Source organism: Daphnia magna, linkage group LG7 (assembly GCF_020631705.1).
Source record: "Daphnia magna isolate NIES linkage group LG7, ASM2063170v1.1, whole genome shotgun sequence".
In the NCBI taxonomy this organism is placed as follows: Eukaryota; Metazoa; Arthropoda; class Branchiopoda; order Diplostraca; family Daphniidae; genus Daphnia; species Daphnia magna.
The window spans coordinates 2,618,866-2,644,810 of record NC_059188.1 but is presented as its reverse complement, the minus strand read 5'-3'; the positions used below and the strand labels follow the sequence as shown (position 1 = coordinate 2,644,810).

The following is a 25,945-nucleotide window of genomic DNA, read 5'->3' as shown; positions in this document are numbered from 1 at the left end:
CACAATTTTCCTTGTATTATCTGAGTTGAAAACAGTTTCTTATGAAACCGATTACCACTCCTACCTAGTTGAGGAACGAAGCCAAGAACAATTTCTATTTCTAAGTATCCTTTCATGCATTTTGATTGAGCCGCTTGATTTTGTTTTGAATTTTTCTAATGATTCAAACAAATATGTCAGCCCTCGTCACATTATATAGACAACTAACTTAATATTTTTCCAATATTTCATTATTAGTCTTCCTTTTTCTCGGACTACCTCTGAATATCCGAAATACTAAAACCAATTGCTAAAGAAATGGAGGCAACCAATGATGAAATCAAAATGTGGAATATAGACGATGTAGAAGTGTTTTTGAAAAGCAAAGGCTTTGATGAAAATGTAACCAATATTCTGAAAGGTAAATTCATGAATGTTGTCTTACGTGAAATATTATACAAATCTAATTTAATCCTTTATTACTCAAAAGGAAATGAAATCGACGGGGAATCATTTCTTATTCTTAATGACGTGGAAGTAGCAAGCATGGGCTTCAAAATTGGCCCAGCTTCTAAATTGCGGAAACTATTGGAAAAGTTACGCTCTGCTGACTCCATTGCTGGAAATCATACAATAATAAATGAGCCAAATGAAACTGGAACTACTCTTCGCATTGTAATTCCGTCTACTTCTACGTCTGAAATCCCAGTTCCGTCTACAAGTGAATCACAGGAATCGACTGCTGAACAGGTTTTTACAATTATTCCATGTTTAAGATGACAAAAAGACTAACACGCAATTTATACAGGGTGCACCAAATGTAATGGAAATTCTCAAATGTAGCCAGAAAGGGAAAGCAATTGTTTTTAACTACATTGAAAGAAACGAGGATTTCGTGACCCACAGTGAACGCATCGAGATAGTCAACATTGTGTGTAATCACATGGTAGAGTGTAACCAACAAAAACATTACCCATCAGTGAATACCAAACACATGTACGCAGCTGCAATTATAAAGAGTTTCCCATGCCTAGCAACAAAGCACACAGATCAAGATGGTGGTGTGTCTTTCAATCACGACGTTTTCTATCACCCAGTAGCTGGTGGTTTCATTGAAAATAAAATCAAAGAAATAAGAAGAAAAGAGGGAATTAGGAAGAGAAAACCTAACGGTTTATCAAAGAACAAGGAATCGGATGGAATTGCTGGTGAAAAGAAGAAGAGAATAAAGAAAATTAAAAAGGGTGTAGTACCCGAGAATAAACTACCTGCTGCTGACGGCTTTGATGAGGAAATTATGAAATCAATGGTAAATGCTTTATATGTGTTTTAGTCTTTATCATAATATTTAGCCTGTTGATCATCTCGTTTTTTGTTGATTAGGTGGAATGGATGAAAGTTCATGTCGTTTCAGTCAACAATAAAGCCAAAATTGTTGAATACATGGAAAAAACCTTTGACTTCCGCGATCGGGAGAGTACATTTCGATTTAAATGCGTATCTGAAATCCTTGTGGAGTACCCAAGGTTCATGGATTGTGATGAAGGATCTTTGGTATGCTTGAATATTTCATGTAACGTTTGGTAACATTCTACAACATATTTTTGTGGTAATTTCAGATTCTTCGGGACTTCCATCAAAAATATCCTGATAAACATTTTTCATTCAAAAGCCGATTTTTGGATAGATTTTCTGCTCCTCTTCGGTTTTTGGCTAAAAGCGGAAACAAGAACGTTCCCAAGTCATCTGATGGTAAATACACGAGCAACTAAATTTAATAACATTGAAATGATTTTTTTTACTTGTTTTAGATTCCATGAATTCCCTCATTTTATGTTTGCAACTTATGCCAGCAGTGTATAACGTTAAAAAAGCATCTTTCGAATCCAAACTGGATCGCCTATTTCACTTGGTGAAGGTAACAAAAAGTAATGAAGTTTTTATTCCAACATAATCTGACGAAGTGATTATATTACATCAACAGGAAAATGCATCGATTTCAGCGATCGCTAAGGCGAAGGATGTTGTCCATCATAAGCAGCCCTTCCTTATTGTTGTTGGATCCCTAGAGCACCCGTTGTCTTTTAACCTGGTATTGGACTTTAGTGTTATTCCCCTTGGCAGCGATTGCTCAAGGGCATTCAATGTCCTCTTCGCCTCTTTTTTTGTGTTTAGATTGGAATTCCCAAAACATCTAGACAAATTTTATCTTCTTTTTGGATAGTTTGTCTTTCAAATATTCTTAGGGGAAAGTTGTTACACAATTAACCCTTCAAATCAATCTTTTGCTAACATGCTAGACAACATTGCCTCAAAAAATTTGGGTAATTCTTCTGATGCTGTCTAATAATTTCCAATTAAAAAGCAGCGTGTTTATCTCATAATATGTTTTCATCATAATTATGTGTAAAATTGTGCTGTTTCTTGTTTGATTGAGACATGTTGTTTTTAAATACAGAATATAGCATGGTCAGACTTGTCTGATGATGCTTTTTCCTACAAATTGAATATTTTTATTTTTAAAAATTTTGTACACTTAAATTTAGCCAACTTATTATACACCTATTTGTACACCTATTGCTAGGAATAAGTATAGGATTTTAGGGTACACTTAAACACACTTAGTACCTAAGTGGGGGGATACACTTATTTTTAGGTGTATAATTAAGTGTATGCATACACCTAATAGTGGGCATCTACACTTATAAGTGGGTACTTCCATTTTCCCCACTTCCAAGTGGGGTTAAGTGTACATTTTACTTTTAACTGTGTACACATCCACCCGGATTTTATCATAGCCCGGCCCTGTAAAAAAAAAAAACCAGTCGAGTGCACGTCGTCAAAGGCGTCGGTTCCCCCACTTCAATGTAAATCTCGGTTTAGTACTACATATTTTGTTTTTTTATTGTTGTTATTCCGTGCTAAAAAAAGAAAAGAAAAGTGCGTCGCTCATAAATTATTAAGCGATTAGTTGTTGGAAACATCTGTTAGATCGTAGACCTTCACGAGGCAATTGTTGCTGGCTATTGCCAACGTGATTAGTTTGCTGCCACGGTTGCTGCTGCCAGGGTTGCTGCGGCTGTTGTCACGGTTGTTGCCACGGTTGTTACCACGGTTGCAGCCACGGTTGCTGCCACGGTTTCTGCCACGGTTACTGCCACGGCTGCTGCCATGGTAGTGCATTTGGGCTTGGGCGCAAAGGGCAGCTTTTTGCGTAGTGGCCGTATCTTCTGCACTACAAAAAAAAATAATTAGAGAAAATAAAATATCAAAAAATATTAATAAGACTTACAAAATAACATATCCGAGATTGCAACCTTTCGGCTTCAGTTACGGTATGTTTTCGTTTTGGAGCTGGGACGGTAGCAATAGCTGGAACGAGTGGGTCGGCAGTCATAGTTGGAGAGGTATGGCCAGCGTCCATACTTTTCATGAATGGGTCGGTAACCAAAGACGGAGAGGCTGGGCCAGCGTCCATCGCTGTCATAAATGGCCCGGCAGCCAAAGACGGAGGGGCTGGGCCAGCAGCCATGGAGTCCCTTAATGTCCCGGCAGCCAAAGATGGAGAGGCTGGGCCAGAATCTATGACTGGATAAGCCGGCCCGGCAGCCAAAGATGGTGAAGCTCGGCTAGCATCCATGGTTGGATAAGCTGGCCCGGCAGCAAAAGATGGAGAAGCTATAGCTGCGGCTTTGCCCTCTTTTTTATTTCCACCGCTGCGTTAACGCTTTTTCCTGCAGGGGAAAAAAATATAGTATTACTGTGTAAAAATTTTATTAAAATAAACTAATATTTTTTTATTTCCAAAAATTTTCTTACCTTAATTCTTTCGCTTTTTTTTGCGCTTTTCAAAATCTCGATGGATAGGGGTGCCATATAAGTCTTCGGCATAGACACAACAATTTTCAGTCGAAGGGTATTGACGAAATTTCACGAAATATTCGTGAATACGTTGGTTGGCGTGATTGTAGTAAAACCTAATGGAAAGTATAAAAAAAATAATGTAAATCTAAAATATATAGTCTTATTGTTCACGAAGGAAGTAGATAAAGAAGAAGAAAAATTAATTTACCCACTAAAAACCGAATCATGATCGTGAAACGGAGACATACATGTCATGCATGTCCTATAACCTCTAATTCCTTTAATTTTTCTTCCACCACTTCATCCTTCGGTTCCATCTGCCTGTTTGCAGTTGTTTCAATCCGCCATCCGGGTATAACACAGAGACGGGTGAAAGATCGAGAAAATGGAGCCAACAGTTAAGAAAGACTTTTTCTTCGTCGCCCTATTTCAAGTGTGTGTGTGGATCTAAGCATCTAACACGGTCGGCGAGGGTGGAAGAGCAGAAGAAGCGAAGGGATGTTGAGGAAGAAAACAAAGAGCAAGGACCAAAAAATAATATTAAAACAAAAAGTGATACATCAAAAAGTAAAGCCATTTGGGGGTATACTACTACGTAGTATCAGTAGTAGTAGAAGTACGGCCGTGATGGACGGCCGTTCGATGGACCCAGCATCACAATTCCAGAAAAGAAATTTCACTTACTTCTCATCAAGAATTCGTTGCACATTGTAGCGTGTCTCGTCGGTTTCGATAGAAGACGTTGGCGTCACGGGTGGTGAAAGTGGCGTTGATGGTCGTCGTGTTGGAGATGGGGACGGAGATGGTGACGGTGACGGAACTGGTAAATACCGTTTAGGAACGCGTTTTTGAAGATTCATTGGAGGCTGGAGCAATCTCTCTTCAGGGTAACAGTCAAGGTTCAACTGAAAGTGACCTTGTAAAATAGTACCCACAGCGCCCTCTGTGTAGGCAGAGTAATAGAATACTGGTTTAGCCACGGCCATGTTATTAGCTCCCCCTCTCAGATTATTTCCCAAAAATTGTTGCCAATTTCGCGTATCGATTGTGAGAAAATGAGGCAAGATATCGATTTAAGTGTCCCATAACCGTAACTGCCACCTATGAATTGAGTTTTAAGGGTTGTTATTGTTATAACAACCCATATGTTTATACATACATTTTTTCTCACTAATTAATTATGCCACTTTTTGTTTACTTTCTGAAGTACAGACGACGAAAATGAGCAAAAACATAGCGAAAACGTAATACATCACAAGTTCACAACACAGCCGCTGTGGCGCTTTCGTTATGAGACAGAAATACTTTCAGGCCAAAAAGGCAATGGGAGGGCCCGCCATAAGCGTGACTACACCATTATTCTATTACTCTGGTGTAGGTATAAAAAATGCTTACTGAGAAAAATGTATCTGGCAGCGATGCTTTGTTTTCACAACACTGAAAGCGTCATCAACCCCCACCCTCCGCCCCAGACGTTGATAAGCTAGGACACGAAGGTAACGTTTGGTCATAGACAACGAAGTGAAAGACCGCTAACGCCTATATCCCCCTGTAGCGATGCGCGTGACATGCCGCATGGTGGCGCTGAGTCCGCTAAGATAATAATTTTGGGTTTCCCTACTGATCCAATGCTTCACACACCGTAATTTTTAATGAAATCATGCACGGTATCACTTTGGTATGCACATGCAAATTAAGCACAAAAATTCAGCATATCGTGTGAATTATTTCATATTTTTAGTGGTTGGGTAACCTACGTTCATAAAATGTTTTATTTTTCCCCATTTTCCCTGTCTCGAAAATTCGAAAAAAAAAATTTTTGTCTCGGGAAATGGGGAAAAATAAAACATTTTATGAACGTAGGTTACCATTTCTTATACCTGATGTAGGTAAATTTCTTTATGTCACCATGAAGACTAATTGCTGAAGAAGCTGTGATGTAGACATGAGAAACGGGCCACAGTTGGGGCAGCAACTTAACTGCAGCAACTTAATAAGAAGAAAAAACAAATGTCAGTTAACTTAAAACAAAATTGAATAATGAGAAATTTATTATTATACCTTATAAATTGAAAACATTTTCAATATTGGCATGATGACTTGTTGCTTTAAAGAAGTTAAATGGAGTTGGCATTCTGTAATGAAATGAATAAGAGATGTTAGGACTTATCGATAAAGGTTCACTTCTCAAACAAGCTAGTTTAATTCTTTACAGAGTAACATAAAAATTTTAGATTGCTCAAAAAAATTAAGGTTTGATGTAGCATTTTTAAAACTTAAACGCCAGTCAGAATAATCATATAAATATAACAGCTATGAAATAACATCAAAACATGGAAAAAAAATGTGTGAAATACTTTTTGTTGAAATTGTTAAAGAAAAGGGACCAAACTAGATTGTTAGCACACTCAATAATGTGTGAATGAGGACTTTATTAACCATAAAGATGTCACACACAAATAATACGAGACACGACATATTCCATTTAAGTGAAATCAAAATGAGTACCTTACTTCTGTGACGTGTGAAAGAGAACAGAAAAAATCGCATGGTCGTTTAGCAGACGACGAAAGAGAATTGACAGGAGAAGTGGGAGCTGGTTTTGGCAACCGGGGAATCGGGTTCTGCAACGGGCGCTTAAGTTGGAAACATAAACACAACACGCCCCTCAAGTTAAGCGCACGATTTAACGCAATGCGCCCCTCAAATGTCCGTCTCAATCCTGAACTTCGCATATGTTCAGATATGCACGTAGTTTCTCGAACCTCGGAGCACTAAGGCTTTCGTAAAGATGTCTGCTAGCTGATTGTCGGTTTCAATGTAAGTTATGTTGATCTTTCCTTCTGCTTGAGCATCACGCACGAAGAAAAAACGCACATCAATGTGCTTTGTCCGTTGGTGGAACACGGGGTCGCGAATAAGAGCAATAGCACCCTGGTTATCACATCGAAGTGGGACGGGCAACTCATTAGTGCCCAATTCTGTGAGGATGCGATTAAGCCAGATGGCTTCTTTTGCTGCTTCTGCTGCGGAGATGAACTCTGATTTAGTTGTTGAGAGTGCAACGCAGGTTTGACGACGGCTAAACCATGATATCGGACCGTTGTAGAGGGTGAAAACAGCTCCTGAAGTTGATCTTCTGTTTCCCAAGTCACCTGCATAGTCAGCATCGCAGTATCCAATTAGTTCGTTGTTGGCTCCACCGAATAAAAGACCAAATTTTATTGTTTTGCGTAAGTAGGCCATGATGCGCTTGAGGGCTTTCCAGTGTTCTTGGCCTGGATTTTGGGAGTATCTTGAGACTTGTCCGACAGCGTAGGCGATATCCGCTCTGGTCAGGTGAGTAAGATGCATGACGGAACCGATGCATTCCATAAACGGAACATTTTTCATTTCTCGTTTTTCTTCTTCTGTTTGCGGACTCATTTGTGGTGTCAGTTTGACGGAAGGATCAGCTGGAACAGAGAGGGTTGCGCAGTTGCTCATTCCGTACCTCTCAAGCACCGCCTTTGTGTAGTCTGGCTGGGAAAGATGAATGGTGCGCTGTGCTCTGTTGCGGTTGATGTCAATCCCAATAAAGCGGTCGGCTGGAAGGGATCGAACTTCAAATTCTTTGCCAAGAAAAGTCATCATCTCGGTAAGAACGGTTTTGAGACTACTAATGATGAGTCCGTCGTCGACGTATAGGATGAAGATTGTTATTTCTTCGTCTGCCCCTCCCGGACGGAGATGGCGGTAGTAGACACATGGATCAGCTGTGCTTCTGACGAGTCCAAACAAAATTATGAATTCGTTAAATTTAATATTCCAAACACGAGACGCTTGCTTGAGGCCGTAGATGCTCTTGATGAGACGGCAAACGTCTTGCTCTTTGCCTGGAATCACGAAGCCCTCAGGTTGCTCCTTGTAGATTTCCTCGTCTAAAGTGCCATAGAGGAAGGCGGTTTTTACGTCAATTTGGATCATTTCGAGATCCCGTGCAGCAACGATGGCTAAAATGGCTCTGATCGAGTAGTTTTTCACTACTGGTGCATAGGTTTCGGTGTAGTCTAAGCCATAGACTTGCGAATATCCCTTGACGACGAAACGAGCCTTGTACCTTGGTGGTGTCGTCTTGAATCCTGGTTTGAATTTCATAATCCATTTTCCTTGGATTGCTTTGCGGTTGGTGGGGAGCTGACATAGAGTCCATGTGCCGTTTCGGACAAGAGAGTCATACTCTTCAGCAATGGCCGGAATCCAGAATTTAGCATCTTCGCATGTGATGGCTTCAGTGTAGCTACCTGGTTCTAGTAGTTTAGACAGTTTGGACTCACAATGTGAAGCTGGCATGCCATAGAAGATTGCTTGCTTGGCTAGCGATTCTATGTAGAGTCGGTATTTTTCAGAGTGTTTGGGCTGGCGATGTGATCGGCGAGTTTGTCCATCATTGCGTTCAGGGTTGTCGATATGAGTTGTGTTCGTACCCCGCGGAAGTGCGTCGTGAACTCGCTCGTGTTCACCATTGAGGACGATGGCATCGTTTTGAATAGTATCGTCGTGGTCAGTCGCAGGACTCTGGTGGATGTTGGTAGCTGGAGGTATGACGACAGAGGTTTGTGAGTTCCATTCATCACCGAGGACGTCTGGTTCGTTGGTTGGGATAGGTACATTTGCCATCATTTCCTGTTGTGGGATTAATTCGTCAGCGCATGGATTGCCATCTGTAATAAGAGAGTTTCCTGAATCGTTATTGATAACGTCTATTTCATTGGTAAGAGTAGGCGAATTCTTTGTCATATCCCGATACAGGATCGTTTCATCAATTTTCACATCTTTGCTGTTGAGAACTTTTCTTGTTTCAGGGATGTATACACGAGATGCATTTTGATTGATGCTGCGGCCAACGAAAACTCCTTCTAAGCTGCGTGCTTCTAGTTTAGAACTTGGTGTTGGGTTTCTTATGAAGGCTCTTGACCCGAAGATGCGAATGTTTGACACATCAGGTTGTCGTTTATTCCAGAGTTCATAAGGAGTGGTGTCACCGGTTCTAGAGAGGACCCTGTTTCGAATGAAAGCGGAGTAGGATACCGCTTCTGCCCACATTGACGGTGGGAGGCCACTAGAGATGAGCATGGCTCGCACGCTGTTGAGCAGTGTCCGGTTGACTCGTTCGGCTGTCCCATTTTGAGTAGGGGTGTAGGGGGCACTGGTCTCGTGACGAATGCCGACTTTAGTGAGAAACTCGTCGGCTTCATGGTTGTCGTATTCTGCTCTCCCGTTGTCTGTTCTGAGAGTAAGCATGTAGTATCCCGTCTGATTGAGGAGCATTGCGTGGTAGAGTCGAATGAGTGCAGGTACTTCATTCTTTTTCAAAAGATTGTCATAGGACTGCGGACATGAGAATGTGGTTAAATTGCATATGCATCATGGTGATGCTCAAGCGTTAGGGCTTAGAGATATGCATTTCAGTATGTGATGCTGTAGCGTTAGGGCTATTGTATGAGTTCAGTTAAGCAGGCATAGTTCTCGTTACCTCCTCAGGAAGCAACTCTGCCCCTGTGACTACTTCATCGATCTCCATTCCTTGGAAGCTGAGATGTAACTGGTAATTCCATTCTCTGTGATTTGTCCCATCGAACTTAGGTACATGTGCCACTGCTCTCATAGATCCAATGTCGTGGGTATTGTGTTCGGCCATAATGGTTTTTTCAAATTTTAACAGCAATGTGCGATTCTGGGCCCATAACCTGTTGAAATTGTTAAAGAAAAGGGACCAAACTAGATTGTTAGCACACTCAATAATGTGTGAATGAGGACTTTATTAACCATAAAGATGTCACACACAAATAATACGAGACACGACATATTCCATTTAAGTGAAATCAAAATGAGTACCTTACTTCTGTGACGTGTGAAAGAGAACAGAAAAAATCGCATGGTCGTTTAGCAGACGACGAAAGAGAATTGACAGGAGAAGTGGGAGCTGGTTTTGGCAACCGGGGAATCGGGTTCTGCAACGGGCGCTTAAGTTGGAAACATAAACACAACACTTTTCCCCAAAAACTTTTCTTACCAGATTTGATGAATCCACTATATAGTAAGGATATTAGTTGGAATCTTGATAGGGGATTCAATTCCAGAGCCGTAAATGGCGAGTTGATTCCACAAATTAAAAAAAAAAGAAAATGTATTTACAGAAAAAAACTTGAAAAAATTCATTCCCTGTTGGAGGATGGATAGCGTCACAACAAGTCAACAACAGACTCACAGACTGAAATGTTGCCAAATTTCAAATTGAAGAGAAATTGCTCGAAGGCAAGAGCGCGAGGAGAAACAAAGGGTTTTACAAGTGTGTTGTACACTTGTGGATGGGTACACGGGAAATCGTATATAAGTGGGCTTATACACTTTTAAAAAGTGTTGACGATGCCCACCAAACCTACACTATGAATGGGTACACTTAATAAGTAGGCTTAGGTGGGCAAGCCACTTTTAACTGTGTACTTTGACAAATCAATAACCAAATCCCTAATCAAATGCGTTTGGGAAGGAGCCACTTTTCGTTTTTTTTACATGGATTCAACGTTCACTCCATTACCATCCTCTACCAAATCTCCATCGCGATCAAACTCATCTTTTCGCACCAAAGTGTTTTCTTCTACAACGTCTTACAAGGAAGACAAGTCACTTACAGACAGCATCTCAGTAGGAGATATACGAACTATACTGACACCAACACTCACGGAACTCTCATTTATAGTCCAACCATAACTCAACGCATTGAATACGTTCTACAAATTCCCTTATTTAATGATCTCATTTACAAAGAATATGACGCACAAGTCGTCATTTTCCTTGCGAAATCAACGCTCCAATAATGACAAGGACATTTAACATGAAACACCAAATCACCCCCAGGTTTCTGCCTTCATCCCGTAGCTATTGAGGAAAACAGAAATTGGTTTAATATGTAATTTTGGCAACAGGCAAATGACACCAAAAGCTGAAGCGAACAAGACATCACCATTGCATCGCCGTCGTCACCATATCAGTGTGAGAAATCAAATACATTACATTGTGGATCAGACGTCTCTTATTCATTTATTTAAAACCGCTTTTAATTTAAATTATTTCGTAAAGGGAAGAATGGTTAAATACATGATCCCTTTACATCTGGTGGCAGCGGTATTTGAACTTATCCACAATGTCATTGTATACGGGTGCTAAGCCTAAAATTTTTAGTAAACCAATAAAGAGTACTGTCCGTTACGGATCTGAACCTTTTTTGCCCACCTTTGATAATCTTACTTCTGTACCTGTCTCTAAAGTAAATCTTGATTTATCTGAAGCATCTCTTCACCAAAAGAGATCCACTCGTTCAACTGTTAGCCTTAAAACAGTTAAGAAGACGAAGACGCAGAGCAGCAGGAAGAAACAGCATCCAATTCCTCACGGCATTCTCCGTCAACTATCCTTGGGCCTCGTAGAAAAAATTTGCACAGCTCACTCAACGACATTCATCAACGATTTTCTTCAACTCCCATCCCTACTACGGCGCCTTGTCAACCTTGCAGCCGTCCCAGACCAAACCCACCAACTAGTTTTAAATCTCCTCTCACACCTGGAAAACCTAGCGGATCTTCCGGAAGCAATACTTAACACGGTACAATTCACGGCACAGCAGCTAAAAGTCCTCATCAAACGAGAAGACCAGCGCACTTTAACGCCGACGTTATCATCCGACAACACAGTACAAGTCAAAGCAGCTGCGAAAGCCTCAGCCCCATTCTCACAGCACAGCAGGCATACACAAAACCACCCTCTGGCGGAGACAAATCAAAACCAATTACAGATAAACGAGACAGCCAGCAAATTCCACACAATGCCACATACACCACCACACGGAGACTTAACGCAACTTCAATCAAAACAAAGCAGCCAGTGCCACCCGTCGTTCAATCGATGCCAACAGAAAACAACAAGCAATTCCACAGAAAACAAACAATAAAAATGAATCCACTTCAGTATTCATTGGTGATAGGAGATCTGCAAGAATTACAAAAAGGACAACGCGCGCAAACTATGCTCATTCAACTGCAAAATTTTACGGGAGGACCATCAACTCGTTTTGACCGCTGGATTAAACTATTCGAAAATATTGTCGCTATGTCAAACTGAAACGAAAAAGAAAAAATGAATATGTTGGTGACCAAAATGGCCGGCTCTGCTCATGATATACTACAAAATATCCTAGAAAGCGTCACTCAAGATTATAAAGAAGTAAAACGGCTGCTACAAGAACGTTTCCATGGAAACTAAAATCAAGACTTTTTCCAAACCCAACTTGAAGAAGTAAAACGACATCCAGGCGAAGCTATTCTTGATTATGGTTTCTGCCTCAAAAATATTTTTGAACATGGATACCCCAAGGGGGAAGATGACACAAAAACTGATGAAACAACACGACTCCAAATGCTGCGACAAAAATTTCTTCAAGGGTTAGACAAACCTCTTAGAAACAAAGTCCGCTACAAACCTTTCACTACATACGAAGCCTTAGTTGCCGAAACCAATAAATACGCTCTACGTCTGGATGGAGAAAAAGAAGAAAAAGACAAAAGAGAATTTATTAACGCAGTAGAGAACAACTCCACCAGTATTGAAATTTTAAAAGCAATAGAGAAACTACCTGAAACCATAAATGCCCTCGCGACAGGTACCAGGTATCCCCAAAAAGTCCCTGAAAAAGATGGAAACCCCCAGAGACCTGCTAGCGCAGACCAGGTAGAAATATTGGAAAAAGCAGTGACTCAATTGATAGAAAACAGTGATCGTAATAGAACCAGATTTTCCAATCATATTAATATTAGACAAGCAAATTCATACCAAACAAGCAATGGTTACAATCAATACAGACAAAATTACAATACTCCACAAAATTACAATACTCCACCTCCCCATTTTGTGAGCAACCCTCCAAACAGGTACCAGATTAATAACCCTCCACCTCGACCCTTCTTCACATCTCAATATTCCCCACGCTCAGATCAGACTACCTGTCATGCTTGTGGCATGAAAGGCCACGCAAAAAGGGATTGTAGAAACAATCGAGAACAAAATACAGATATGCGACAACCCCTCAAATGCTATTCTTGTCAGCAGATAGGGCATAGAGCGAATGAATGCATCCATAGACAAATGCAGCAAAAGCCTAATATTCCTGGTCCATCTCATGGACAGGGAAACGCTTAGGTACCAACTGCAGCTTTGGGTCAGTTGGTAGGCAAACCTCTTTTTATGGAAAAACCCAGGCAGATTTCTCACATTACAATTATTCAAAATAGTTCAGCACCCCGTATTTCCCTTTTTATTGATAAGATTCAATTTGATGCGCTGTTTGATACAGGCGCTGCAAGAAGCCTTTTACACGAAAAAGTTTATAGATTATTACCGTCGGAAATGCAACTGGCCAGTGCTGAGACCGACACAGATTTATTTGACATACAGAATAGAAAATTACAGACCCTAGGGAAGGTAAAGCTACCTGTCCAATATGGAGAATATATACTTGAACAAGAATTTATTATTACAAGCGGAATTTCTGAAGCATGCATTTTAGGCGTTGACGCTGCTTTTAAACATGAGTTCGTACTATGTGGGCGAACTAAGACTATTTTTTTGGCGAGAGACAAAGCAGGAAGAGCACCTCTGTATTCAAGCAATAATTTAATGACCTCCGTCAAAAAGGTGACGACATTCCCATTGACTTGCACGGTCATTAGAGCCAGAATGAGTAGGTCACAATATCAATTGCTTCCTGGCTTTCCGTTTTTGTTTATAGACCGAGAGCCTGCGACGGTTAGGGGTAATTTTTTTAACAAAAGGCAGACCGCCAAAAATATTTAAGCTAAGGTATTTTATCGGCAGAAATGCAAGTCTGCCGTGCCGCAGAGGGTTCCCCTGGGCAGTACCGACTCCCGAAGTCGGCGGGAAATGCCCAAGTTGGGCAAAATTTCAAGAGGGATAAGATTTTCACTAAAAAAAAAGCGTGAAAAGTTATACCTAAACCGGATGAACGGATGAAGTTATACCTAAAACGGATGAACAGGGAGGCAACATGCTGAAATCAATTCCCCTGACATTCTCCATAGGTTTTTTGCCTTTTTTTGGTTTATAGACTTTCAGAAACCCAAAGAAACGAGCTTCATTAACTGATGAAAGTCGTTTGTTTGCATACATTTCGCATACGAATTCTTCTATGTCAGAGACAAGTGCTGTGGAAAGGGATTCAGATGACCCTAGCAAGCCAAACGCTTTCATATATTTATCGCTTTTCTCTAAGATTTTCAAAGGCCTAACTTTTCCTTTGTAAGAAAACGCAGGGGTGTAGTCCGATCCAGTAAAGGCATGGAAGCCAGGTAAGGCTTTACATAATGCAGGGCCCAACTTCAGACTAAGAGACGTGATGTCAATGAATCAGAGGGTGTTATTTTTATGATGACCGACTTCCAGGTACATTGTACAGTCAGGGAACTTTGATGAGTTCCCGAGAGCAATTACTAAAAAGGCAAAAAACCTATTGAGAATGTCAGGGGAATTGATTTCAGCATGTTGCCTCCCTGTTCATCCGTTCTCATGCAACAAATAATGAGGGCCAACTGTATTTGTTCCGTATGGAACAATGCAAATGAAAGAATGCCAATAAATTTCCATCCAGAGAAAAACGGGTGGATTTTGCGTGATAACAAATACACGCCTAACTGGTACATCGGTGAACTGACACCACCTACGATGCAAGATATGTTGTTGGCTCCGATTCCGATGACGATTCAGCTTTCGAAGATTAATAATAATTAATAATTTATTCATGTTTTGTGCAATTAAATGCCATCTGTTTATGCTCATCATGAAATACAAACCCAGATTGTCTTACACCAAGATATTTTAGTATTTGTTAGTATTTTTTATCAATAATCGTTCGAATTGTCAAAAAATAACATGAAATTTTTGAATTTGCCGCCGTCAATGCGACGTTGCCACTATTCATAAAGGAATTTGACAGGTGGAAAACCGTTACACACCTGCGTCTGGTCGGTATTGGGAACCCGATTTTTTCGTCTGGTCTGAGCGGTTTAGGTATAACTTTTCACGCTCTTTTTTTTAGTGAAAATCTTATCCCTCTTGAAATTTTGCCCAACTTGGGCATTTACCGCCGACTTCGGGAGTCGGTACCGCCCAGGGGAACCCTCTGCGGCACGGCAGACTTGCATTTCTGCCGATAAAATACCTTAACTTAAATATTTTTGGCGGTCTGCCTTTTGTTAAAAAAATTACCCCTAACCGTCGCAGGCTCTCGGTCTATTACTCCTAGCAAAGAGCTACCGGAGGGAATTACAGTAGATCAATTTTTAGGCGAGACAAATGATAAAGGGGAATACAATTTGCTGATTCGTAATATTTCAAGTAAACTCATTAATTTACCGCGTGGAATTTTATTGGGCAATGTCGAAACAGCTTGTCAGTTAATTGGAAAAATTGACGTAAAAGATGAAAATGACACAATGCCAAATGAAGAACAAGCGGAAATCGACACTTACAGTTCTAACGTAGAATTTCAATATAAAAAACCTTTAATTAAATTATTAAACGATTTCAAAGACATTTTCGCTACAACAGATTCTCAATTAGGATATACCGGTTTAATTAAGCATAGTATAGACACCCAAGGAAGAGGCCCTATCAGACTTAGACCCTATCGAGCAGCAAGGATGCATCAGGAAGAGTTAAGACGACAAATTAAGGAGATGTTGGATAAAGACATCGCCTTAACCTGTTAATTTGCTCGAGTTATCTACCTCTCCCTGGGCGGAACCTGTTGTACTCGTAGAAAAGAAACACGGAAGTTTACGATTTTGCGTAGACTATCGTAAATTAAACAGCGTCACTGTAAAAGATTAATTCCCTTTACCAAGAAAGATCGACCAACTACACGGAAAAAAGTTTTTTACGACTCTTGACCTAGCATCTGGCTACTGGCAGATAGAACTAGAAGATTCAGCTAAAGAAAAAACGGCATTTATCGTAGAAAATAATTTATAACAATTTAAAAGAATGGCTTTTGGATTGTATAACGCTCCGGCAACATTTCAAAGAACAATAAATTACGTTCTAAGAGACGTCTTAGGAAAGAAAGCATTAGTTTATTTGGATGATGTCATAATTTTTTCAGACACATTCAAAGACCATTTAGAAGACATACGTGAAGTATTCAACCTTTTAAAAATCGCTAACCTTAAACTTAAACTCAAAAAATGCCAGTTTACTAAACATTCAGTAAATTATTTAGGCCATATCATTTCTTAAGAAGGCATCGCACCAGATCCCGAAAAAATTGATAAAATTCTTAATTATCCAGTTCCTCAGTCAGCTGACGACATTAGATCTTTTTTGGGACTAGCAGGATACTATAGACGTTTTATTAAAGGATTCGACTCTATTGCCCAGCCACTGAAAAAAAAAAACTCATAAATTAGCTTTGAAATAACCTTTTGTTTGGACTGATGAAGATCAGGTAGCTTTTGAGACCCTCCGAACATGCCTTACAACTAAGCCTATTCTGGCATATCCCGACTTTAGCAAGCAATTTTTACTTTTTACTGACGCATGTAATTATGGAATTGGGGCGATATTGTCTCAAATTCAAGACGGTAATGAAGTAGTCATTGCGTATGCAAGTAGACAGCTTAGAAAACCAGAATTAAATTCGCTACCGTAGAAAAAGAAACCCTCGCAGTGATCTTTGCGATAAAATCTTTCCGCCACTACCTGCTTGACGAACCTTTTCTGGTCATCAGTGACCATAGCCCTCTTCAATGGCTACAAAATCAAAAAGATAATAATGGAAGGCTAGGTCGGTGGGCAATACAGCTAGCAAGTACAAATTATAGAATACAATACAAGCCAGGTAGAGTACATCAAAACGCAGACTGTTTATCTCGGATAAAAGTCGCGGTCATTCAAGAAAAAGGCAAACAAAAGGAAATCGCTCTAAGACAAGCTGAAGATCCTCTTTGCATGCACATTAGAAATTACTTAGATAACGGCGAATTAACTGAGAAACATCAAGTTAATAATCCTGTTTGGGTTAAAGAAATTGAATTTTATCAAGTAATCGACGGTGTGCTCTACCGCAAAGATTTTTCCACCAAAACAAAAAAGAGAAACGAAGTAAAATTTCAGGTAGTTTTGCCTCTTTTCCTTCGCCCATTAGTATTGAAATAACTTCATGATGAACCTTTATCAGGCCATCTTGCCTATCAAAGAACGTACCTTAAAGTTAAAAACAATTATTATTGGCCATCTATGAGGGCCGACATCAAAGAATATTGTAGAGTTTGTGAGGTTTGTTTAGCCAATACAAAGTCTACTTTACGCGCTTTCTTACACCCTCATGAGCTAGCAAAAGCACCATTTGACGTGGTGGGAATGGATTTTATGGGTCCCTTTGCACCACCGTCAACAAATGGAAATAAATATATTATGGTCGTTACCGATTATTTTTCGAAATGGACAGAAAAAGCAGCTCTCCCTGATCAAACAGCGGTCACAACAGCTGATTGTTTCATGAAATTAATCGTACAAAGGCACGGTCTACCAAAAGCAATAGTGTCCGATAGAGGAACAAATTTTACATCGGCAATTTTTCGCCACTTATGTAAAACACTAGAAATCGATCAACGATTAACGACAGCGTACAATCCCGCTAGTAACGGACAAACCGAGAGATTCAATCGCACATTAACGACGATGCTCAGAAAAGAATTAAAAGATGGACAGCACGAAAATTGGGAACAAATGATGGGAGACGTATGCTTTGCATATCGTAATTCCATTCATTCATCAACATTAGAAACGCCATTTTTTCTTTTGTATGGTCGTGATCCGAACCTTCCTATCCACAATTTTCTTGATGCTGTACCACTTTCCACACACTCTCCCACAGATTACATGAGCCTTATGCTAGAACGACTTAGAATAGGTTTTCAAATCACTCGCGAAGAAAATCGAAAGGCAAGAGAAAAACAAAGAGAACAATATAACAAGAGAGCAGTATTGCACGAATATAAAGTAGGGGATAGAGTATTGATAGATATCAAAGTTCTTCCACAAGGAGAAAGCAGAAAATTCGTCTCGAAATTTAAAGGCCCATACAGAGTAATAAAACTGTACGATAATAAAACGGTTGACATCGCCGATAACTCTTTCATGCCAAGACGAGTCCATGTCAACCGACTCCGTCCCATGTTCGACAGCATGATATGGCGAGACGAATTTTGCCAAGACATCGAAAAAGAACAAGAAAATTTTATTGCCTGAGCTAGATCTCGAGAGTGACACAACTCTAGAACATAGAGACAATATACCCTTAACAGAAGATAATGCAGACACTCTTCAGTCCCCAAAGACCGATATTGATCTGCAACCGGCGGGTAACGATACAATCGTCACAGAACGTCTAAACGAAGACAAACCAGAAAATGACACTTTAGAAATAACTCTTCTAACTTCCCAGCCTGACTCTACTATCGTAACAACTGATCCCACTTTTACCGTCCAACAAGCACGCAGTAAAAGGATTGTAAGGAAACCTCAAAGGCTAATAGAGGAATAATAGAGTCTGTAAATATTTATAGCCCTCGGTTCTCGCGTACATGTTCTTGCACAAAAAAAAAAAAAATTGTAGAAACAAAACTAAATAAAACTAAAGTAATAAAATGTAGAAAAAAGGAAGATCTTATGATTATGAAAACCCAAGCCACGTTATTTTTTTTTTAGGCCCACCAACACGTGGCCTAATCCAGGGAAAGCTAGGGCTATATAAGCAACAAGCATCCGAAAAAAAGAGCCAGTCTATTTTTCTTTTCGTAAAATGAAAACCAACTTTTTAGACGAAGAGTCAATCTCGAGTGAGGAGCTCAATCAGATTGGTTCATATTGGAACACTGATTGGGACTCCTACTACGAAGAATCTCTAATAAGACCGTATTCGCGTCAGGAAACCCCCCCTGGCAGCTCATCTCGTTCGGAGACCCGCGTTATCAGGATGTAGATCCTGATGACCCGGTGTATATAGCAGCCTGTAGGGAGTAAGTAACCTAGATCGCCCTTATTATTTTTATTTATTTATTCATTTGTTTTTATTTATTTTTCTCCCCTAACAAAAAAAAAAAAAAAAACCATTCGTTTTTGTTCCTTGGGGGGGAGCGTAGCCTAAAAGAAAAGCAGGATAAACAGGCAATCGCCGAAAAAGAAGAAGTAACCAAAGCTTACGAAGAAGCTTTGGCTAAATCGAAAAGAGAAGACGCAATCCTAGTAGAAAAGAAAGGCGAAATCATCAGATATGATAAAGGGAAATTTTTTCCCTTACCTAGCCGTTTCGGTTCCACGACGGAACCGAACGACTGGGATACGGCATCAGACCTGAATAGGAAACTTGTTTGTCAGCGTTGGTTTGAAAACCAAGAAAAAAATGACACGTTAAAATCATTCGGCATTGGAATGGGCCTACTCCTGGGCATCGTAAACCTGTGCTTGCAATGTTCCAGCAGTAGGAGCATTATTTTTTTTCCCATAATTTTTTTGTCTTGTTCTTTTCAACCTTATAATCAAATATAATTTTTGACATTCTGAAGTTATTATTTATTAATTCACTCTATAAAACAAAGAAACAAACAAAAAATACATAATTAAATGAAAATAGTAAAAGAAAAAAAAAAGAAAAAAAATAAAATAAAAAAAAATAAAAAAAATAAAATATATATAACATAAAATAAAACAAATAAAATATAACAATAACAATTTATAACAATATGTATATGTATATGTAAATATAAACAAACCTGTATAAACTATAAGGGAAAAACTTTACTTTCCCTTTCTACTTGAATAAGATAATAGAAACAACAGTAACTGCCATCTAGCGGTAAACTGCTGAAACCTACTAAAACAAATAAAGCAATTTCATATTAAAAACCAAATGTAAAAACATTCAAAACCTAAATACCTTTTATACTTCCTATTCAACCGTAAAAACACAATACCTGAAATTCAAAAAAATAAAAAAAAAAACACAATTTAAATGCACAAACAAAAATATTCATAACAGTAAACCAAATGAACTCACCGTTTTGGATATACTCCTTGAACACCCACACCCTCAATCTCCACAAATAACTGAAAAACTATAAATATAAGAAATCTCAGCAGACAATACATACACAAACTTACCATAAGTGAAATTGCATACACCATTGTGAAATTACATATCACAATTCCCTTATAAACTTCGACTACCAGCACCAACATGGCGACTAGAAGCCAAACGAAAGCGACGTTGACAGCTCCAACGTTGCCAAGTTAATTTTTATTTCTCCAATTTTAATTTTTTTTTGTCCCTTATTAATATTTTTCCCTGACTATATACATAAAATTATTTCAAAATTATATTATAAAAAAAAAAAAAAACATTTATTCTTAAGAAAAAGCATACATAAAAGTAAAATAACGAAATTTAATAAAATAAGTATGTCCTTATTTTTCTTCCAAAAACATCACGCATACCCCATCTAGCGGTCATTTTAACACCCACACTCTACACAACTTCACTATATCTACAAACTCCACTATTTTCCCCTTCATCATTCATAACATGTTTTTCCAAGTTTTACTCATATTAATTAAATCACGCATAGTAAAGCGATATTCAAAAAAAAAAAAAAAGTCCCCATATATTTCTGCATTTTTCCATTCAAACTACACATCCACGACACCTAGCGGTCGATCCAACTTCTTTATGTACACTATTTCCCTTTCACTTACTGTCATTTTTCCACACTCCTCCGAGATATTGTATATCAAAACAAAACAAAAACACAAAAAAAAAAAAAAAAAATCACTTTAAACTTTCTGAAAATGTAAATTACCTTCCATTCCTACATTGTATCCTTCCTTCTAACTTATTTTTTATACCTCCCATCAAATCTGTCTTCCTAGAAATTTCTTATGACGGATAGTATTTCATCGAACATATACAATCATGTAGTCGGCAACATCAAACTTATTCAAGTTTATCTTCAGAAAATGTTGCTGTACTTAATGCTAACAACAATATTATGCATCACTGCATTGGCATTCGAGACTATAATCTGCAACTGCGATAATCCATCAGCAAAAGAACATTTGCGAACAAATGACGAGAATTGCCCGTCATTGCTGAAACCGACGCAAAAAGAAGTCGATTACATGCTATGGACAAACAGAAGAGCTGGAAATAAATTCCAAGCATCAATCTGCGGAAGATGGATGACAATCAATCACATCACAACGGATTTCTTCGGTCAACAAATAATTGTTCCAGAAACAGTTGCGTTAGAAACATCATTAACTGAATGCACAATTATGGGTAAGACAAAACGATGCAACGACATTCAAATGAATTTAACTGACGATAAATGGACCCACACACCAGATCCACCCACAATTGGAAGCTGGTTCTCAACCGTCTCCCCTTATGTAATTAATTGCATGATGGAAGAAACTAGACTCATTCGACAAGGAGCCGATGACATCATTGAAACACCTCTCGGAAAACCAAATGTTTCAGACGGAGTTCACACCCACAATCATCTCACGATCATTTGGTATATTACAGTAGCCACCGCGTTCGACAACACTCCAAGACTCGTCAGCAGCGGAGAAGGCGCTCTCATCAAAACATCGACTCCAGGAACTTTTCGGCTCGAAGACGAAAAATAGCAGTTGGCATTTCATATTAAACCAGAAGGCAGATGCCTCACAACTGCCTGTCGCCACAAAAATGAATCTTTCACAGTTATAGGAGACGAGCACTTGTTCATATCAATCCCCCACCTCGACGACGACAGCGAAGAATCCGACTACGAACTTCCTCAACGAGAAACGACATCTCTATGAAACACCAGCAAAAATAACACAGTAACTGCCCTGGAACAAATACTCAACACTCAAGTCGCTTTGGCCGCACACGTACAGTTCGTACGCGACAAACTGACAGAACAAGAAAACGATATTCTAAGAATCGTGAGGAACACTCAATGCGAATTGGTACGGACTAAAAGAGCTCTTGCAACCTCAGCTGCTCAATACGACGGATGGCTAGCAGCCAGCATCTTATAGCTTCCCGAATGCATGAATCTTCAAGCACAAGGAGAAACTGTATTGTTGAAGCAATGCAGAGCCATAAGAATAACATTCACTACCAAAACGACAAGCTGTGGACCTCAACCTCGATTCAAAAACTTCACCATCGCAACAAACGGCTGGGAACTTGCCCCATACAGTCCATGCTACTGGAGAGACCATTACGTCAACTTTAATGGAAGACATCATGTCTATCGTAACAATACTTGGAAGAAAGCCGAAGCAAACCTTTTACAACCAGAACGGGATCTGCCTACTTCCTTCCGCTACGACGACGATAATACACACGACTACGAACCACAGGCTTACCCTGCCTACGATGGTATAACAACAAGCCACATGAACATCATAGAAGACTCGCAGCAGCAATGGCCGAACAAAGCATGAAAACAGGCATCAATTCATCAACAGCAATGAGAAATATCATTGTTACAGCAGAAGAAAAAACAGAAATAACCAGCTATATGAGCTGGTGGGAAACATTCAAGATCATCATGTTCTTCATTGGACTAGCAATCATCAGCACCATCACCTTCAAAATCCTCCGTTGGTTTGGCGTATTCAAGATGATATGGAGCTGTTGCTGCACACTTAAAAATCTCAACAAAACCACCCATAGAAGAAACCGACGTCGAGAAGTGATGGACATTTCAGAACCAATCAACATGAAACAATATCTACCTCCTCTACTGCCAACTCAAGTTTGACTAGACCGATTACGGGACGTAATCTTACGGGCCCGGGAGTCATGTAACAGAATTCCCATTCTGCAAGCATGGCTTCTTCACTTTATCTTCCCCCCATCCCTCGTCACACAGCCTCCACTTAAACCTACCATAAGACTGCAAGCAGCAACAGAAAAGACCTTTTTTCCCATCGACTCCCCAAAAGACACCTGCATGGACCGAAGCTCTTACATCAGCCGACTAACACGGAAGCACCCTCGTCTAGCCACAAAACTTCCGAAATATCTTCCTACCTGTTCCCACGTCTAGAATATTCATACACCTGCACCGCATGCGCCAAGACATTCCACCCTTTTTAGATTAAGATCCCAATGCATAAATAACCGTAGGTTTAGAAATATTTTTACTAATTATTCACTTAAATCCTAGTTAAGTGACCTGTCCGAACTGTCACCACAGTTTGGGGGTGGCTTTAACACAGAATTATTAAATACTAATTTATACTCCAAATTCACGCTTTCTCCCGTAAATCTTACAACTTTAAACTATAATTCTTCTCACCCCTCCGTGACTCATCCGAGCGGATGGGTACCCCTTAACCTCCCTAAAATTCGACTTAAGTGAGTTGACAGAACTGTCAACTCCAGTAGGGGGTGGCTTTTGCACGGAGCCTTCTTTCCCTATGGTTTTCTTTATTCGGGTCACGGCCGCATCTTTTCCATATAAAAGGCCGTGACTTTTCCTTTCATAGTTAGTCGCCTCAGTCGCCTCAGTCGCCTTCTTCCGTTTCCATCCACCTGTTCTTAGTTCCTCTTAGCTTCCTTCCGTGGCTAAAACACTCAGTTAAAGCATCAGTAAAGTTCCGTTAAGTCGATCTGTGAAGTGAAGATTTTACCCGCACGATACCCAACTGTTCCAACTGGTATGTCTCACCTCTAATTATTTATGTCTGTAGTTTAGACTTAGAAACCAAATACATTACATTGTGGATCAGACGTCTCTTATTCATTTATTTAAAACCGCTTTTAATTAAAATTATTTCGTAAAATGAAGAATGGTTAAATACATGATCCCTTTACAATAGTATGTATAGAAATATAGTGTATATCACTAACTTCATTAGTATACTAAGAAAATTAGGGTCATTACGTATATACATAAACTAGTGTTGTTAGCCATATTATTTACTGTACAACAATAATATCATAGTGAGAAACTTAATGATAGTATGGTACAAAAACTTATAGATTAGTTATATATAGTATTAAAAGACAGTGTTACACGGTATTCCACGTCGGGCTCCGCACTGGAGTCATCTACCAGTTCGTAAAAGTTCAACTATTCAACGCTATTTACTTAACACAAACTACCGCAATATTGACTTAAATTATGTAATGCTATGACAGAATAGTCCAATTATGTCTCTTATTTCCTATACTACCTCTTTTCTCATTGTTTTCCCTATTTTTCCCCGTTCCGTTCTCCGTTCCGGCCAGAAAGGGAAACCATGGGGCCATAAGGGTACAAAAAATAAGGGCCGGAACGGTGGGGAAAACGGTCCAGAAAGGTAAATAATAAGTAAGTTACTTCTTTTTTTGTGTATATGGCGAAGGCCAGAATGATAGGGGCCATAACGTTTAGCGGCAGAACGAGAATGGTATGGGCCAGAACGTTCAGGAGCTACGCCTGTTCGATACAGCTTGCCCCTGTTTACATCTTATTTGTTCGACAAAAATGGGCAGATCAACATTCAGTTTTGGTTCAGAAGTCAAAAGGTTACACAGAAAAGGCCAAAACTGTTACAAGGAAACCGGCAAGTGAAAACGGTTCTGGGCTTACGGGGCAAAAGCGTAGGGCCAAACCCAACATGGGCCAGAACAACCGATATATATCCAATTGACTGACAATGAGTGAAACCTATCTGCTTTCTTACATGGTACGTGCAGGGCAGGACTCGGCTATCCCCCAGTTCACAAGAATGTCACATAGACGTAATTGTTCTGCTACAAATCAAAGAGAAAGCGATCTCAGGCGACGTTCGCGTAACTAATCTGTCAGCAATATAGCAATTGCAACGCTCGTCCCTGCTGCGCGTGACAATGCTGGGCAACAAACGCCTTCATGTCTGTTGAACTTGCCGCCGTCTTCTATTGAGACTGCTCCCGCACAATCGCATCAAGGTAAGTAATCCTGCAGGAAAACTACAACCATGTATCACATAACGGGTATCAAAGACGCCGGTTTGAGGCATTCATCATTTCGTATCTCTCATATCCTTTTCATAGAGGAAGCATTGCCTGGACCTTCTTCTGAATTGCCAAACCAGATTATCTCAAGTGGCTCTCTGCAATCTACAACATGGCGAGAAGGACAAGAAGACGACCTGTTTCAACCAGGTATTCTGCCAATATATGATCACGATTTTCCTTCCTTCAAATTATAGACTTCATCATTCTACAGGCCGTTCCCAACTGCTGCATGCTGTACACACTGATTTCCTAGTCCCTATGAGCCACGAAGCATCGACCAACACGTCTCTCGGATATATCCTTCACCACCAACAGGAAATCAGTAGCAATCCTACATTTCCTCGACTACCAGAACAAATTGGTACACCTGCACACAATTCCCATTTTTTATAATACCAAAATACATATAGTATTTGACTTATTTATCACGACTAATTTCCATTCACGGTAACAGGACATTCAGACGTACAACCGCTTCCTATGTCCCTGTCGTCTATGGAGAAGCCGTCGCTTACACGAAACCATCCATCACCATCTGGCTGGGACGTCCAAAACCCGCTTTTCTCCACAGATGGAAATACCCAAGCGGCTGCATGGTTCAATTCCCCCATGCATCGATTACAGACAACCCAAAGCAGCGTTGCGCACGTTGAGTCAACACTTCCTCCGTCATTCAATGCCGCGGCTGCATTTCAAGGTAACACAGACAGTTTCCATCTGCGTTCCCGGCGTTATTCTTCTACTGTTACGATGTTATACTGACTCATCACGGTCACACCTCCATTAGAACGGTCACAATCACAACAGCTTGCTACGCCACGACTGAGTACCGACCAACCGCTTCCTTGGAGCAATCAACCATTCTTATTCAACCTGCCCGTTCAAAGCCGTTTTCCTCCGCGCACGTCAATGCCCGGCATGGTTCTTCCATGCTTCAACTGCAAACGA

General features: G+C 39.9%; 1 protein-coding gene, 1 long non-coding RNA gene and 1 other non-coding gene across 3 annotated transcripts; 1 reads left to right on the top strand and 2 right to left on the bottom strand.

Moving 5' to 3' along the window:
* Positions 1-256: 256 nt before the first annotated feature.
* Positions 257-2,482, top strand: LOC116933120. Its single transcript, XM_045176294.1, has 7 exons — positions 257-400; positions 470-729; positions 788-1,288; positions 1,363-1,533; positions 1,599-1,731; positions 1,791-1,897; positions 1,964-2,482. Exons 1-7 carry the CDS (start codon positions 298-300, stop codon positions 2,201-2,203), a joined length of 1,515 nt encoding a protein of 504 aa, XP_045032229.1. The 5' UTR covers positions 257-297; the 3' UTR covers positions 2,204-2,482.
* A 353-nt stretch (positions 2,483-2,835) lies between these two features.
* LOC116932737 lies at positions 2,836-4,360 on the bottom strand. Its single transcript, XR_006649115.1, has 4 exons — positions 4,052-4,360; positions 3,799-3,956; positions 3,272-3,713; positions 2,836-3,214 (listed from the first exon to the last, which is right to left on the bottom strand). It is a non-coding gene; the product is annotated as an uncharacterized LOC116932737 (transcript).
* Positions 4,361-5,745: 1,385 nt separating this feature from the next.
* Positions 5,746-10,272, bottom strand: LOC123474012. The gene is made up of 3 exons (XR_006648628.1): positions 9,899-10,272; positions 5,905-5,978; positions 5,746-5,832 (listed from the first exon to the last, which is right to left on the bottom strand). It is a non-coding gene; the product is annotated as an uncharacterized LOC123474012 (long non-coding RNA).
* Positions 10,273-25,945: the final 15,673 nt, after the last annotated feature.